This window comes from Gambusia affinis, linkage group LG09 (assembly GCF_019740435.1).
Source record: "Gambusia affinis linkage group LG09, SWU_Gaff_1.0, whole genome shotgun sequence".
In the NCBI taxonomy this organism is placed as follows: Eukaryota; Metazoa; Chordata; class Actinopteri; order Cyprinodontiformes; family Poeciliidae; genus Gambusia; species Gambusia affinis.
The window spans coordinates 23,422,037-23,438,280 of NC_057876.1; the positions used below are offsets into that span (position 1 = coordinate 23,422,037).

General features: G+C 35.7%; 2 protein-coding genes across 7 annotated transcripts; both read left to right on the forward strand.

Annotated features, from left to right (window-relative positions):
• The first annotated feature begins 414 nt into the window (after positions 1-414).
• arr3b (arrestin 3b, retinal (X-arrestin)) lies at positions 415-6,176 on the forward strand. 2 transcript variants are annotated; one of them, XM_044126686.1, is made up of 17 exons: positions 415-481; positions 835-866; positions 1,814-1,844; positions 1,987-2,047; positions 2,609-2,653; positions 3,133-3,326; positions 3,415-3,474; positions 3,559-3,647; positions 3,749-3,881; positions 3,976-4,060; positions 4,158-4,230; positions 4,629-4,766; positions 4,930-5,007; positions 5,126-5,149; positions 5,230-5,279; positions 5,391-5,394; positions 5,802-6,176. In XM_044126686.1, exons 2-17 carry the CDS (start codon positions 859-861, stop codon positions 5,833-5,835), a joined length of 1,107 nt encoding a protein of 368 aa, XP_043982621.1. In that variant the 5' UTR covers positions 415-481; positions 835-858; the 3' UTR covers positions 5,836-6,176. The 2 variants fall into 2 exon arrangements, with proteins under 2 accessions (XP_043982621.1, XP_043982622.1); XM_044126687.1 differs by having other exon boundaries at positions 3,571-3,647.
• Positions 6,177-6,530: 354 nt separating this feature from the next.
• On the forward strand, positions 6,531-15,879 carry rab41 (RAB41, member RAS oncogene family). 5 transcript variants are annotated; one of them, XM_044126122.1, is made up of 8 exons: positions 6,531-6,715; positions 8,095-8,153; positions 8,557-8,610; positions 8,912-9,017; positions 9,894-10,005; positions 11,822-11,915; positions 13,527-13,593; positions 14,113-15,879. In XM_044126122.1, exons 1-8 carry the CDS (start codon positions 6,637-6,639, stop codon positions 14,175-14,177), a joined length of 636 nt encoding a protein of 211 aa, XP_043982057.1. In that variant the 5' UTR covers positions 6,531-6,636; the 3' UTR covers positions 14,178-15,879. The 5 variants fall into 5 exon arrangements, 4 of the variants coding, with proteins under 4 accessions (XP_043982057.1, XP_043982056.1, XP_043982054.1 ...); XR_006371565.1 differs by lacking the exons at positions 8,912-9,017; positions 14,113-15,879 and adding exons at positions 9,463-9,568; positions 11,422-11,515 and having other exon boundaries at positions 6,533-6,715; XM_044126121.1 differs by lacking the exon at positions 11,822-11,915 and adding an exon at positions 11,422-11,515 and having other exon boundaries at positions 6,534-6,715.
• Positions 15,880-16,244: the final 365 nt, after the last annotated feature.

The following is a 16,244-nucleotide window of genomic DNA, read 5'->3' on the forward strand; positions in this document are numbered from 1 at the left end:
AAAATTCATCCTCCGGATGGTTACCACTTTAGCAGTCATCATCAAAAAGCTTAAATGACTTTGATATGTTTCTGCCTCCCCATTTGTTTATCTGTTAGCATATTTAACAATTTCAGAGTAAATATAAAGTACGTATAGTTTAAAAACAAATCATCTAAAAATATTTTTGAACTACGTTTACAGTAGAAAATGACCTCCTTCTATCATGAGTGTCTGGCTCGGCCCCTGAGCCTATTCTCTTCGACTTGCACACACAATGATTATTTTTAACTGTGCAGCAGACTAAAGCAGTAGTGTTGTAATGAATTAATCAGGTTTGCTCCAAAACAGCCACGAGGTAAGCTGAAGAGAGGGCTCCAAGGTTGGCGGGGGTCACTGTATAAAAGCAAAGCGCAAGGCAGTGATTGGCATTTGCTCTCCATCAACTGTGACGGATTAAAGAAGTAAGCAGTGAAGAGTCGCTGGTGGAGCCAAAGACACGGTAAGTCAGCTTCTTCACCTTTCAAGACAAAGACCTGTCTTGAAAGGTGAAGATATTTGATGAGTTAAATTTCATTTTATGAGAAGAGAATACCTGAATGCCTTTACAAGACAGAAGACAATAGCTAAGATCATGGCAAGCTGAAGTGATGCTTTCTGAGTTATTTTATAAGACTGAATTGTATGAATTAAAAGGAAAGTGACTTTGCAGTGACATTTTAGAGAATGTAATGACCAGTAAAATGTCAAGATTTTCTTACTGAACCACGAATGTCCTCAAATTCCTGTCACTCCTTCAAGATCTTTTTTTACACATCTTCATAATCAAACCGCTGTATCTCTTATTCTTTGCAGAAAGGATCTTTATCTGGTGCAGTCATGTCAAAGTAAGTCAGTTATTTATTAATCTGTTGAAATTACACAAAAGCTCTGAAACACAGATGGATACTTTAGACTTTAGATATAAACACAAACCATTTGAGAAAAAAGTTTGTAAATATTTATGTGCTTAAGTGACAGTTAAGAATTAGTTAGGTGTATTTTGAATTAAAAACAAAAAGATGTAATACTTCTTGTTCTATTTTTAAGCAGAAGTTGAAACTAGATTATATTCTGTTGCTTTGTTCATTCAAAGTCAGAAAAAGTGGCTAACGCAGGGATTAAAGACACAAGAACCAAGATAACTGACTTAACTGTAGCATACTGACATCTAATTCGCTCTTGTAACACTTTCATTATTTTACAATTTTGTAATAATTTGTCCAGGATATAGATAAACCCTTATTAAGGTGGATTATGTGGATTTAATCTTGGAAGAGAGATTTACAAGATAAATGGAGGGATTAAACAGGATTACTTGGCAAATACATGAAAGTGGTAAACACAACTTAAGGATTATGTTGTTGTTTACAGGATATGCACAGGAATCTATTTTAATACAGAAAGGTTTTAGGGTAGGACAGGAACTTGATATCAAACTTCAGAGATTTGTAATTGCTTTATTTTTTATACCATTTCTCTTATTGCCTCATGTCAGATATAACACAATAGTCAGAAGAAAGTCAGAATTGAGCATTTTAAATTGATTATGCAACAGACTGCCAACTTATAAAGGCACAGATAAAACATACGTTCATAAAAACCAGGCTAACTCTTTCATTTAAATTGCTCCAACAATGATGATTAACAGCTGTAAACAGTGAGGTGAATACATTCAGGGGAAGCTTGTGGACAGGCTGTTCCTGTTTCTTACATATCTAAACAAGCCTAACCATGATTGAAGTTTGCAGTAGAAGTTTGATTCAATGTTTTTTCCTTTTGTTTTTCCTTTCAGAGTGTATAAGAAAACCAGCGGGAATGGAACCGTAAGTGGTTTTTAAAATAATGAGGCCATTTTTGGGCTAAAAATAGCATCGTTTTTATCTAATTTTTCCAGCTACCACAGTTAAAATTTCCAATATTTAGAATATTGGCGGAGGACTGACTGTTTTTATTTGTTTCTACTAGATTGCCTTGTACTTGGGGAAGAGAGACTTTGTGGACCATGTGGATCGTGTCGACGTAGTTGGTGTGTTTTGTGGTTAATGCAATAAACTCTCTGCAGTTAAACTCAGAATTTTTCTTATGCCTGGGAAAATTAGATATAAAATTATTCTCAATCTGTCAAGAAGTTTGTTTCTGCTAGTAAATGAGACATACATCACTTGAAAGATAATAAAACAAAGTAAAAGTTGTGTCAGTTTTGAAAATTGCAGCATGAAGACAATATATATCCTCCTCAACAATCAGTGAAAAAAATCTTTATTAGAATAACAATCATGCTACTCTTATAATTTCTGACCAACTTTCTGCATGTTTCTACTGGTATTTTAATTATTTATCTTTCACAATGACCTCCAACTCTTTGGGGTTGGAAAGCCTCACTGCCATCACCCTCATCTTTTGCTTCTTTCTCAGTTTTTCATGGACTCTGGATGGGCCAATCACAGACTTTAATATTACCTCCATTCAGAAGAGAAATGTTTATAAAATTAAACATTATTTTACACCTAAATCTGCCAGGAGTGTGGATAATTTTGACACATTCTTCTGAAATGAAATGAAAATAATTTGGTTTTTCTTTTTGCAGATGGGATTGTTAAGGTGGACCCCTCTGGTTTAAATGGAAGAAAAGGTAATCTTATAGAATAGAATAGAATAGAATAGAATAGAATAGAATAGAATAGAATAGAATAGAATAGAATAGAATAGAATAGTCACACATTTGTGAAGGCAAGTGATGTTTAAATATGATATGCATTTTATTAAACAAGTACAATTGTATAATAAATTGTATTCTACATTTTACAAATGAAATTTAAATAAAAATTAAGCTTTAATTTTGTTCATATATATATATATATATATATCTATATATATATATATATATATATATATATATATATATATATATATCTATATATATATGTATGTATGTATAAACTACTGACAACATGTCTCTGAAATTTCAAGAAAAATTCAGTATTTATTTGCAGAAAATGAGAAATGGTCAAAATAATAAAAAAGATGCAGTGCTTTCAGACCTCAAACACAATGCAAATAAGATGTATTGTGATTTAATGAAGTTGGACTGATCCTCATTTCTCATCGCAGTATTCGTCTACCTGGCCTGTGCCTTCCGCTACGGAAGTGATGACCTGGATGTTATCGGACTCTCCTTCAGGAGAGACATCTGGTTAAAGAAGGTCCAGGTGTATCCGGCTGCCGATGGAAACCCGACTAAGACACCAATGCAGGAATCCCTCCTGAAAAAAGTTGGAGAGCAAGGATGTCCTTTTTCTTTCCAGGTAGCAAATTTTGCTATGCAGAATTTAATATTTTTTCATTATTTTCAGCGTTCATAATCTGATCTGCATCCACCCCTGTGTTTTTCAGATGCCAACAAATCTCCCATGCTCAGTCTCTTTGCATCCAGGGCCAAATGACAATGGCAAGGTACCATAACCAGTTTTCTTTTGTAATATTCTTAATGTATTATTCACCCATGCAATGCTTGCACTTATGATTTAAACTGACTAGTTTCTGTCGCAGGCCTGTGGAGTGGATTTTGAGGTCAAAGCATACATTGCCAATGAAGCTAGCAATCCAGATGAAGTCATTGACAAAAAGTGGGTTTTCTGTCTGGTGATTCTATCATTTCATCCTGAAGTGAAACAGAACACATGTATTGGTCCATGCTTGACTTTTAATACACCTGCCCTTCCCTCAGGGATACCTGCCGCTTGATGATTCGCAAAATACAGTTCGCACCGACAAACAAAGCCGGACCAAAGGTCGAGGTCTCTAAACAGTTTATGATGAGCGACAAACCAATTCACATGGAGGCCTCTCTTGAAAAAGAGGTACACTTACATTTTTATGCTAAGATGTTTAGCATTCTGGAAACTGAATGCTTTGAGTGAATAACTCCAAAGAAACATTATTGTTGTGTTTAAGATTTACTACCATGGAGACCCAATCACTGTCAATGTGAAAATCAACAACGAAACCTCAAAGACTATCAAAAAAATCAAAGTCTCAGGTAAGAAACACCACAAAGCTGATATTTTTAACTGGTGCAGGATGAAGATTTTTTTTTAAATAAGTAAATAAATGACAGTAAAAATTTTTGATTTTAGTGGATCAGCTAGCAAATGTTGTCCTCTACTCATCTGACACCTACACCAAGGATGTCTGCTCTGACGAGTTTGCGTAAGGTTTACCCATATTCACAGACATATAAAAGTAACGCATAAAAATATTATCAAATTAAATACTATTGTTCAGGTCAATGTCCTTATATAGTGCAGATTATCTTACAAAGTATCCTACCTAGGTCTAGGGTACTTTGTAAGACAAGCAGAAATATGTTAAAATCCATATTTTTGCAAAACAGACATTTTTAAATTCTTGAACAATCAAATGCAGTTTATAATGTCAACTGGAAAGATGCATCTGTCTAGACTAGCCAAGCTAATTACATTCACTTCTATGTTATTTGCTATATATGACATTCTGTCATAGACAAAATAATTTTGAATTTTTGCGTTAGAATTACCAAAAAAGTTACATTTGCATTGCAACTGATTTATTTCCTCTTTATCTTACAGAGAGAATATAGCTGCAAACTCTACATTTGAGAAGTCCTATCAAGTTACCCCCCTGCTGTCGAACAATAAGGAAAAACGAGGGTTTGCCATCGATGGGAAGCTGAAAGATGAGGACACCAACCTTGCATCCACAACGCTGTAAGACAAATCTACTTTCTCACTGAACCAAGGAGCTTAGAGTGTGTCCAGGACAGGTTTTCATCCTCTTAATGAGTGGCACTGATGCAGATATACACTGTGTCATCCACTTAACATAAATCCTCAAGCTCTAAAAAGGTAAACTATTCCTGTCTCCTGGCAGGAGCCAAGGGGAGAAGGAGATGCAGGGAATCATCATCCACTACAAAGTCAAAGTTACTGTAACGGCGTCTGGGGGAGGGTAAGGCGTCTCCGAACACTGAATAGATAAAACACTGGTTTTACACTTTGAAAGAAAATGTTAAACCACAACCGTTTCCTTGCTGCTCACTCTCCTTCATTGTTTCTCTCTTAAAAAGTTTGCTAGGTGGCCTGACGGGAAGGTAAATAGTTTCCCTCATTTATTGTCTTCTAATAATTCACATTTTAGTACTTTTCTAACAACAAAGCTTTTCCATTTCAGTGATGTTGTCGTGGAGCTTCCTCTAACTCTGATGTCCCCAAAACCTGCGGGTTAGTGAATTTTTTACATCTACTAGCAAATCAAATGTTTAGTGACAACTAACATGATCATTCTCCACTTTTTGTCCCATTTACTGCATGTCGTTGTGGTTCATCGAGCAGAAATGTAAGTACAAATATCTTTTTTCTCGTGTAAAAGTAGAACCAGGGGCATGTTCCTGCTTGCTTTTCTCATGTGTGACTGAGTGTTTTATGAACCACAGCTAATTGGATTAAAAGTGTATTTAGCTCAGGTGAGCACAGTTCAAGTTCTGTCTGTTTTAGGTGTTCTTCATTCAAGAGTCATGAACATTTCAACACCAAAATAAGAAAAAAGCATCTATGGTGCAATTACATGTTTGAAAGTAAATTTGCATACTTAAAGAAAGTACCACTAAAATTAAATGCATTAAAAAATTACCATAATAATGAAAAAGAAACGCATTTTATCGTGAAAATACCAAAAGTCATATTTTTTTGTAAATATTTTTGTACATTTCCTCTATATGATATTGGTATCCACTTTATTTACAGAACGGATGTCGCAGTTGATGCCGTGGAAGCATAAAAAAAAGGAAAATCAACAGGAAAAACCAAGGAACTCCTCACCAATGAAGAACATAGACAGCACTGTTTCGTGCAAGCAAAGCAATGTTCCTATTTTCCATGTACATATAATTTTTTACTGTTAATTACACTCAAGGCTCAATTATGGAAAAAGTATGTGTAACTTTTTTCTGAATGTCAATAAATCTAACTGGAAAATTGTTAATTGTCCCTTAGTATATAGTCTGCGGACTCTATAAAAGGTAAATGCAGACCTTAATTTGTTATTAATGTGGATTTTTGTGTCATTAGAGCAACGAATAAACTTGCAGGTGTGAGATAAATGTCTTCTGTTTACAAATAAACAACTACACTCAAAAAATTCTGTTCCATTTTATTTTATTCTGGTGTTATTTGATTTAAATGTTATTTAAAGAAAACTTAGAATTTTTGGAAATTAAAAATGAAAATAATTTGGTGGTATACTCAGCATAATTATGCATTTGGAAAACCGATTATTTCTACATATATTAAAATCTTTATTTTTGTGAGATCCACGACTTAACAAGTAACTAACTAACTAACTAAAGCACATTTTAAACTAAGTTATTTTTTTAAAAAATATGTTAAAAAAATATATTCTGAATAATGCCATATTGCTGTCTCTCCGCAGTTGCCGCTTGGTGGCGCTGTTTCACTGTTCCGCGTTTAAGAAAACAAAAGCTTCGGTTAGTGCAGATAAAGATTCTCGGTTTGGTCCCCAGTCTAGACATCACATCACTAGCCGACTCTGCTACTTTAGCTGTTTATTTTGTTTAACAAAATGTCAACCACGACCGGTGGCGGAGAGTTTGGCAACCCTCTGCGGAAATTTAAGTTGGTCTTTCTGGGTGAACAGAGCGGTAAGCGAGGCTCTTTAAATAACTGTTAATGTTGGATTTAAGGAAATGTGGAAAGAAGTGTCAAGATTAGCTTACTAGCTAGCTTCGCGCTAGCTCGTCACTCGCTGACAAGATAAAGTTGCACATCAGCATCACAAACTAACAGAGATATATTATTTTAAATAAGTAGGTAAAGGCGTTTTTAAAATGCTCGCGAGTAGAAATGATGAAAAGGATGATAAACTTTTGTTTTTTCGACATTGGTGATGTCATTGAGTAGCTAAGTTCTGCTAAGCTAGCCAAACACCTTACAGTTGGACAAAATAACAATAAAATATAATGGAAACAGCTTTCCTGTGTCGATTAACTCGGAAATAATTAATGAATGATCTGTTGTCCAACTAAATAAAACATGTAGTTAATGACTTATGCACTATCCCACCAGTTTAATGGTACCTAGCACAGCACTGTAAGAAGCAGTTTGTTAGCTAATTGTACTAGAAACGATATTTAATGATGACGTTTACTTCGCCCGACAGACTTTTGAGAGTTTTACAGTTATTTGAGGAATATTTATTGTTTCTAATACTGTCTTTAAAAGTCAGCAAGATAAAGTTTTTGTACATTTATTGGCCATATTAGCACCTAGATAGTAATTAGCTGGCAGCATCTTCCAGAGCCACGTCGCCCTGTGTGTGCTAACTAGTCGGCCTCTTTCTCGCCGGTTATCCTTGGTCCTTTGTGGAAGACACCTCAACCGCGATATTAATATTTGAAATATTTTTGATTGCTTTATCTTTAGGGTGGCGTATTGTGGACCATTTATCCCAAGTTTAGCCATTTAAATTTTCCAAATTTTGTGGCTCCACCCTTATTGCCAGCTCAGCGTGTGGGTTCAGCAGTTTACTCCCCATCACTGCTGAATTTACTCACCAAATGCTGTCACCGATATTGCTAAATCTCGCGAGAGAAACGACCAACCAGCTCTATGAAAACAAGCCCAAAAAAGCCCGATACATTGTGTAAAACAGAGGCCGCTTCTAAGCAGTATCAATGCATGCATTTATAGTGGCATTGTACTTGAGCAACAACAAAATTATGTATAACACTGGGGTCTGGTGTGAGTGTGTTTGGGGTGTGCCGAGTTATTTCTTGGCAAGGACAAACTAGCAATAGTGTTTTGCTTTATTGGGAGAGAATCACTGGGTTTCAGTCAGAAAGAAAACCAAGCCCAAATTAGCAACTTCACGTTCAATAAGGTCCTGTCTTCTTTAATAATGATGGCACAAAAATATATGTCTGGTCTCTATTTTAATAGTATGATTTGGGCTTTTGTTGTTTTATCTGTATTTTTCAACTGTCACTAAATTGTGTATGAAATTGTTTGTTTATCTGTACAGTTGGGAAGACCTCACTCATCACCAGGTTTATGTATGACAGTTTCGACAACACTTACCAGGTAAATTAAAAACTATGCATAGTTTGAATGCTTTACTGATTATCTGACTTGCTGTGGAAAAATTGGAAATCTAAGGCTATATTCACACAGCAGGTAAATTAAATCTAAATACAAAAAATCTAATTATAACATCAAGTTGAAGTAGGGCTATTGTAAAAGAACATTTTAGTAATCGAGTACTCTTACGATTATAGAAATTATTCTTACGATTGGTTGAGTAGTAAAGAGAGAGAGAAAATATTTACTTTGTAGAAAACCAGTCCTCATGCTGACACATTTTAATAAAATAATAAAATAAATAATAAAACACTTTCTTATCTACAATGTTGGATGAGAAATGTTAATTTCATAAGCATGTTAAAAGAAACTATTTGTGCTAATTTACACAATTATTCTCTTACAGGCAACAATTGGTATTGACTTTTTGTCAAAAACCATGTACCTAGAAGATCGCACGGTAAGTTCTGTCATTTCTGCTCTCATCATTCCCAGTGGTACAGTTCTTAAACTCCTAGAAAGCATGCATCTGCTCTCTGTTCAGTAGCCACCATTTATTTCCATTTCATCATTTCACATTTTGTTATTGCACTGTCCTAGATTTTTGTTATTTATTTTGATTTGTGAAAAAACAAATTGTGATCACACTTTTTAGTTCCCATCGTTACGTTTCAAAACATTTTTGTTTCCTTTCCATCCCCTGGCTTGGTCATGAAATTCACCCACACATGGTGCCACTTTTGTATCACGGCTGGCCACAGATTCGGCTGCAGCTCTGGGATACAGCCGGACAAGAACGTTTCCGCAGCCTCATCCCCAGTTACATCCGCGACTCAGCGGCTGCTGTGGTGGTTTATGACATAGCCAGTAGGTATCATGGCCTTGCCTCTTTCATTGTCCTTCGCTTATGACGTGGAAGGGCAAAAAAATCCCAGCATTTGGAGAAACAGATCATTTTCAGGCAGCATGATAAGACTGTTTGCATCAGCTGTGATTATAAAGTAAAGCCTCTGACAGCTGTTTTAAATCTGGCTGATTGATTAAGTGTCTATCAGCATCACTTCATGGGCTCAGTTAAAGAATAATCCAGCCGAGTTTTCTTTCGCATGTCTTATATGCATAACAGTCGTCATCTCTAAGCTTCCTGCACCTAAATGATTCTTCGCCGCCGCTTCATAAAATTTTTCTTCGCTGCTTCACTGGCAGACCTTTGATATTGACTACTGTCTCGTTCTCCACCTTGTTGTTCTTTCCTGGGCTTTCTTTATTCTTTACTCTTATTGTCCTCTTCTCCTGACATTCCAATCCTCAGGTCCGGCTCCAGCTTTGGGACACTGCTGGACAGGAGCGCTTTCGTAGCCTAATTCCCAGCTACATCCGTGACTCTACCATTGCTGTGGTTGTTTATGACATCACCAGTGAGTCAGGGCTGTGCTTATAACTTTCCTGTTGGGGCTGAGAGCAATTGGAAGGAAAATGTTTTGTGTCTTATCTATTCTAATTTCTGCAATATTTCCAGAACTTTCTCTCTGTATATCTATATTCCATCTTTAAGCTTCTCTCTAAAATATTTTTGCTTATTAACACGACTTCCAGCTTGCATTAAAACAATCTAGCTTTTGTCCTGAAGTGAAACAACAACCGATGCTTAACGTTTAAATATATGTAGAAGAACACACTTTGTGACTTTTGGATTTGCAGGAGTAAATGTGAACAGTAACTTTGTTTTGTTTTTATTTGCAGATCTTAATTCTTTCCAGCAAACCTCCAAATGGATTGATGATGTGAGGACAGAGAGGGGAAGTGATGTAATTATTATGCTTGTTGGAAACAAAACAGACTTGGCAGATAAAAGGTACACAGTCATGACAAAATTAGTATTTTATTAGCTGTACATCATATTTGCATCAGGTAATTTTACTGAAGCAAAATCTTGAACTACACAACTCTGAATCAGAGATTTTTGGATTTTAAATATGCAATTTTTATAAAATGTGGGGGAGTTTTCTCACTAATTCACTCCCAAGGTTCGCTGTCTTACTTGACAAACATTACATTCACTATTTGTTACTCAGCTTCTGCTTATTTGGACTTTAAATTATGGTCAACTCTACGCCGGAGTATTTGGACCAGGCTAAGATTCTTCTTTTGTTATGAGAATAAAGTCGTAATTTTATCAGAATATAGTTGAAATATTGAAAGAATAAAGAATACGACAAAAATCATAACAATACGAGAATAAGGTTAATATTAAAAGAACAAAGTTAAATAAATATCTGGAGAATAAAGTTGTAATTTTATGAGAACTCCTACAAGGGGAAAAAAATTATAAATCAATTAAATGAGTGATATATATATGTATATATGTAAATATATATATATACATATGTATATATAGTGAAGTTATACTTTTGTATAGGTTTTACAGATTGAATTTAATAGAAATACTTAATTTTTTAACACATCAGCATTAAATTATCAGCAGCAGGATTTTGAAACGATCATGGATTTAATGAGTTGGTCATGTTGATCTTGATAACTATCAAATCTTTTTTCTCATTAAAACATCTTTTACCATAATTTTAAGACAATATGTTTTTATGGTAAATTTGCATCTTTATGCTGGTAATATTATGCCAATATGCTCATAATTAAACAGCTTGGCCTTAATATTTTGCCATACAACTCACAGAAGAGATGATTGAAATAAAAAACACTTTTTGAAAATATTTTCAGTCATTTGTTATTTCTATTTTAGAAAACAAAGCAAGAAAAACTACTAGTCGTACTTGATATGAAAAATATTGTAGATTTTGTTTTTAAGTCTTATTGCCCAGCCCTACTGTGTGTGTTGAATTGATATATTTAAGTTTCACTCATTAAACTCAAATATAATTTAATTAGTGTGTATTTATTCAGAGCCAGTTGTTTATCAGTAAATGAAGTTTGCCAAAGCCTGGGATCCCTGCGTTCTTCCCTTCAGTGCGTCTTCACCCAGTTTTGGCTTCATTGTTGTTTTACCTTTTTTATTATGGTTCAAGTATTTTTATTTTGTATATTTTGAACACATTTCTGTTCTCCCCCTTTGTTTTTATGTTGCTTTTTTTTTACTGCCATACTTATGATTTTCATGTCTGTTATGTTTAGTTTTGATCCTTGTCATTTTGATTTAGTTTTTTTTTTTTCTTTTGTTTTCATGCATGTTTATCCCTCAACACTCCTCTCCACCATATTTTTGCTCCCTGCTTTTTCCTCCCTGGGACCACGGCAGGCAAGTTTCAGTTGAGGCGGCAGAGAGGAAAGCACGTGAGCTCAATGTGATGTACATAGAGACCAGTGCCAAGGCGGGCTATAACGTCAAACAGGTTGGTTTTCAGCTGCAGGTGCAATCCTGAAACGGTTCTGAACGGATCATAATGTATCGTAGGGCAGGGAGACCCGCCTGTGATTTTCAGGATGTGAAGCCCTCCATGTTTTTCTTTAATTGTTTGACTTCAATTTTCAGCTTCGCGTCCTTTTGTCTGTGTTTCTGTCCCAGTTGTGAACTAATCCCTTATGTTGAGCTCTTCCTGTTTCTTCATTTCTTCTCCTTTTGGTTCTTCCTCTTTGCGATGTTTCTTTCCATATCTTTCTTTTCGTCCATCTTCCCACCTCTGCTTCTGCCGGAGCAGACAGATCACCACGGAGGAGGGCGAGCAGAGAGCTAAGGAACTGAATGTCATGTTCATTGAAACCAGCGCAAAGACTGGCTACAATGTCAAACAGGTAGCATATCTGTTTCTTCAGGCTAGTTCTGCTTTGACAATCAACATGTAACTCCTCCCATCAACGTTTCTCTGATGCCACAGCTTGGCTTGTGCTTGTCTTGTCGTGCAAAACTTGTGATCTTGTATCTGTTTCCTTTCCATTTCAACATATTTTGCTTGTAGAGGTTGTACTTTCATTTTTTCTATTCCACGCTGGTGCAGTGGTGCAGTGGAATGTTTGCTTGTTTGACTATCCAGAAAGAAGGCATCACTCTAAATACAGCTACAGCCAGATATTTAAATACAAATAAACAAAACTTGACCTTAAATCAGACTAAGCTTATCCTGTATTAGGTGAGTATAGAAAGGATTATTAAAATTATTTCAGCTAACTAAATGCTAAAATGAGACAATTTCTATTTTCTAATTTAAAAGTTTACATACATTTCCATAGAATTGAGTCAAACATTTTGGGTATTTTTCCAGAAGCCTCTCACAATAGTTTTCTGGAGTTTTGACCCATTCCTCCTGACAGAACTGGTGTAACTCAGTCAGGTTTCGCGGCTCACACAACTCTTCATCTCTTTTTAAGTGACTGCGATCAGGACTTTGTGATGACCACCACACAACACAGACCATGTTCTCAATCTTCCACTCTCATCCTTTAAATGTAGCAGTAGCCATTAAGGCCAAACAATATATTTTTTACATAATACATAGAAAAAGTGTCCAAAAGTAAAGTTTTTGTCTTTTAGCACACTTGTAACCTGTAATCTGGCTATTTTTTATGTTGCTTTTAGAGTAATGCCTTCAATGTATAATTATTTTAAGAGATCAACGTTGCAACTTCAGGCATCTGGAGGTTTTCTTCCTTATCTGTTGGTTGGTGTATTTTCCTTTTCAAGTCTCACACCTTAAATGTTGTGAATTAAATGTATACAAAGCCGTGACATAATCACCTGTTTTTACCAGGTATATTCATTTTAAATATATGTAAATATGAGGTTCTAGCTGCATTTCTGTAATGTTGAAAACTATTTTTTTAAAATGTTTTGGGGGATTTGTAGCAAAGAAATAAAAAAAACTGTTCTTAATGTTCAGATATTAGAACCCTATATCTCCTAATAAAAAATAATTTTGTTTGTTGTTATTTCTGCCAAAAGAAATTATGAACAGTTTACAAAGAGTTTGTGGTAAAACTGTGTAACATTTGTAACTGTACTTCTGGGAAATCTGCTGTTTGACACATTTAGGAGATCCCTGCATGTTATTTTTTGCTTAGTAGTTTGTTACATTTAGATATAAGGTGAAATACTCTCAATTTCTGGTGTGAATCTACCTTCTAATGTTCTGCTTTCATCCTTCTAGTTTGGTTTGCATGTTAATTTTAATATGATGGCTAAAAAAGTTTTCGTTTAATAGCAGTTTCTCAAAAAATTTAGGAGAGTTATGTGAAATTCCCCTAAAATAGTTTTCTCAGAGTCTATAGAAGAAAGATAGTATTGCTAGTGTTGCCATTTGTACAAAATCGCCAGAAATATCATCCTATTAAAACTCATTGAGCAAGCTGAATTTTAAAAGATGAGTATATTTATTAATATTAAACTAGTTTTTTAATCTTGTTTTATAGCTGTTCCGACGTGTCGCTGCTGCGTTGCCTGGGATGGACAGCACACCAGAGAAAAGCAAAGAGGACAGTATCCTTTTCATGCTACTTTCCACACAAAAAAACCATCATTATATGTAATACATATTTTACAGAAAAAGTGGCAATAAACTAATCCAGGAGTAATTTACTGCAGCAGTTCTAGGCTGATATTTCAAATTCAGTTTGCGCTAACTAGCCTTAGCATTCATGGCGCTCACACAGGCAGCGTGTGTGAGCAGCACACACACGGGCTAATTAACGGTGCTAATCATAGCCTCCCGGCTATGATTGGTTGTTTCTAGGCAAAGAAACTCTCCGCAGATTATCTGATATTGCAGCTTTAAAAGGCGACTCTTATTTTGAAGAGTATTGGGAAGCTTTACACTCAAAGTGGCTTTTTGACAAATAAGGATAAAAGCAAAATTACCCAATATGCAACGCTCCAACCAAATGGGTGGTGTTTAAAACCCAGAGGTTGGGTCAGATAACATCACTAAGAGGATCTCTGTTCTGATAAAGTGTGCTCTTGAGAATCTGTGTCATGGTTGCTTAACTCAGCTACTCCCAGTGATCAACATCAATTTGGAGAAACAGCCAGAGATGACTGTAACCGAGAGCAGCTGCTCGTGCTAGTACACCTCGCCCCACCCAGCCTGTTTCCTCCCCACCAACAGCTTGTCTCTCAGTGGCCACTCTCCACCCATGGCACCCTGCCACGGGGATGGAGGACCTATCTTTTTATTTTTTTTTATTGTTTGGTTTTTGTTTTCCTCCCCTTCTCAACTCAGTGACTTTTCAAAGTAACCGTGTGGATGTGCATTACTGTAATGAATCTGATTATCTTTGGGAATATAGTTCAGAAACAAATGTTTAAAAACGACAAATAAGTTAAACCTGTTCAGATTTTCATCCAGTTGCATGGCATTATATAGGACTGCAGACTGACATAGCTAACTGCTCTTGACTTTATGCACAGTCCAGGATGTTAGTGCTGTTTCTCTCGTTGTTGTAAAGTTAACTTGCTTTGGAATATGTAAATGACTGCGAGGTTTAATTCTCAGCCCCTTTTCATTATTTTTATTTAAAGAAGAAACGTTTTATCTCTCGGACAGCTCATTTTTCATATTTCCTGCCACATTTTGAGGAAGTACAAACATAAATGTACATCGTTTCAAGCCATGATGAAATAGCTGATTAAACTTAGGCTTTCACATTATAGAAAAGTGGATCAGTTCTCTCTCTATCAAAGCTGCCAAATTCACCAGTTGTGACCAAATTAGTCAAATTTAAAAGGACGAGTTAAAAAGTAATGAAGGAGTTTTATCAAAGGGAATTATTTGGTTACTAACCCTAAGCTGCGCGTTAAAACTCTTATCAGCTTTCAGTGTTGTTAAATTTGCTGCCTGCATACTAACGTAACACGTCTGGGGGAGCTACTGGTGGAGAGTCTGGTCGCTATGTGAGGTAGCTGCCACGTCATCAATAGTTTGTGTTGTGCTGATCACACTATTGTAAGAACATGCAGCATGCTCACCATGCAGGATTTCTATGGATAAGAACACAGATGCCTTGCTTGTTTGTTCACCATGTTGTGCACTGAATCAAGCCACAATATTGTAAATTATCAGAGGAGCCTGTTGACTGGTTCATGGCTTCACTAGTTGTTTTTGTAGAGTTATTAGTTAGGTAGATGTCCTCAGATACGGCTCACTAACACCCTCGCTGTAAAAAAAATAAACGGTGCACAGAAGTTAGTTGCAGCATCCTTTATTGTGTTGCTATTGCCTGCGTGGGACCGTTTTGGTTTTATGCATTTATTTATTTTGTAACTTTGACTTACAGATGACCTTCTTGAGTTTGACCAAAAGTACGCTGCCACGCATGTTGGAGGTTTGCTTTATTTATTGTGTCTCCGCTAGAGCCCCGCTTAAAGGTGGCATTTATAAGTCAGCATCGCCTCGACACACACACACACACACACACTGTCTATTAATAAGATTAACTAGTCAGAGCACAACAAAAGACACTGGTCATTTGATGATGCTTGTCTGGGGTTGTGGGTGTTTTGAAACGGACTCAAAGGTTTTAGGTATTTATTTACTTCACGAACAAACAGTTTATCTTGAGCAGCTCTTCTATTACTTGTCACTGACTAAATACTCAGCTTTGTGCTATTCTGAATTGTGTCTGTCTATTTGAAATATGATGTCTACTCGTGTTTAGCAACGTTTGTGTGAATAATGTACTATTACTTATCTTATGTATAAAAAGGAGAGTTACTGAAACACAAGTGTAGGCCTATCACATGGAATAAAATAAAGATATTTCACCAAAATGGAAAATTTGTCATGTCCTTGTTGGTAAAAAAAAAACAAAAAAAACAAACTGTCGTCATAACCAGTAACCAGCTTTATTATTTCCTGGCTTCTGTTCCAAAGAACAAATTGTAGCACCTGAACTGAATGTGAAAAACCTGTCCTGTGTGGGTGTGTGACTGAAACTACTCATTGAGTCAATGGTATGAAGTTTTACAACAGAGGGGAGTGGCTAAATACCAACATGAGCTTGCTTTAATTTAATTTTTTATACTTTACATTCAATTGAGGACTCATCTCAATTCAAATTGGGATTCTCATTTACTCTGATAACCTAAAATAAAACTGTACCATTAACTGGCTTCAAAGGTGACCTAATTACGAC

Excerpts from the sequence above, each read along its gene's own strand:
- arr3b (XM_044126686.1), top strand. Across the intron at positions 3,475-3,558 it reads GGCCAAATGACAATGGCAAG|TTTCTGTCGCAGGCCTGTGG; the intron begins GTACCATAACCA and ends TAAACTGACTAG. Across the intron at positions 3,648-3,748 it reads GATGAAGTCATTGACAAAAA|GGATACCTGCCGCTTGATGA; the intron begins GTGGGTTTTCTG and ends CCCTTCCCTCAG.
- rab41 (XM_044126122.1), top strand. The coding sequence starts at position 6,637 with ATGTCAACCACGACCGGTGGCGGAGAGTTTGGCAACCCTCTGCGGAAA. Across the intron at positions 9,018-9,893 it reads GGTGGTTTATGACATAGCCA|ATCTTAATTCTTTCCAGCAA; the intron begins GTAGGTATCATG and ends TTTTATTTGCAG. Across the intron at positions 10,006-11,821 it reads ACAGACTTGGCAGATAAAAG|ACAGATCACCACGGAGGAGG; the intron begins GTACACAGTCAT and ends CTGCCGGAGCAG.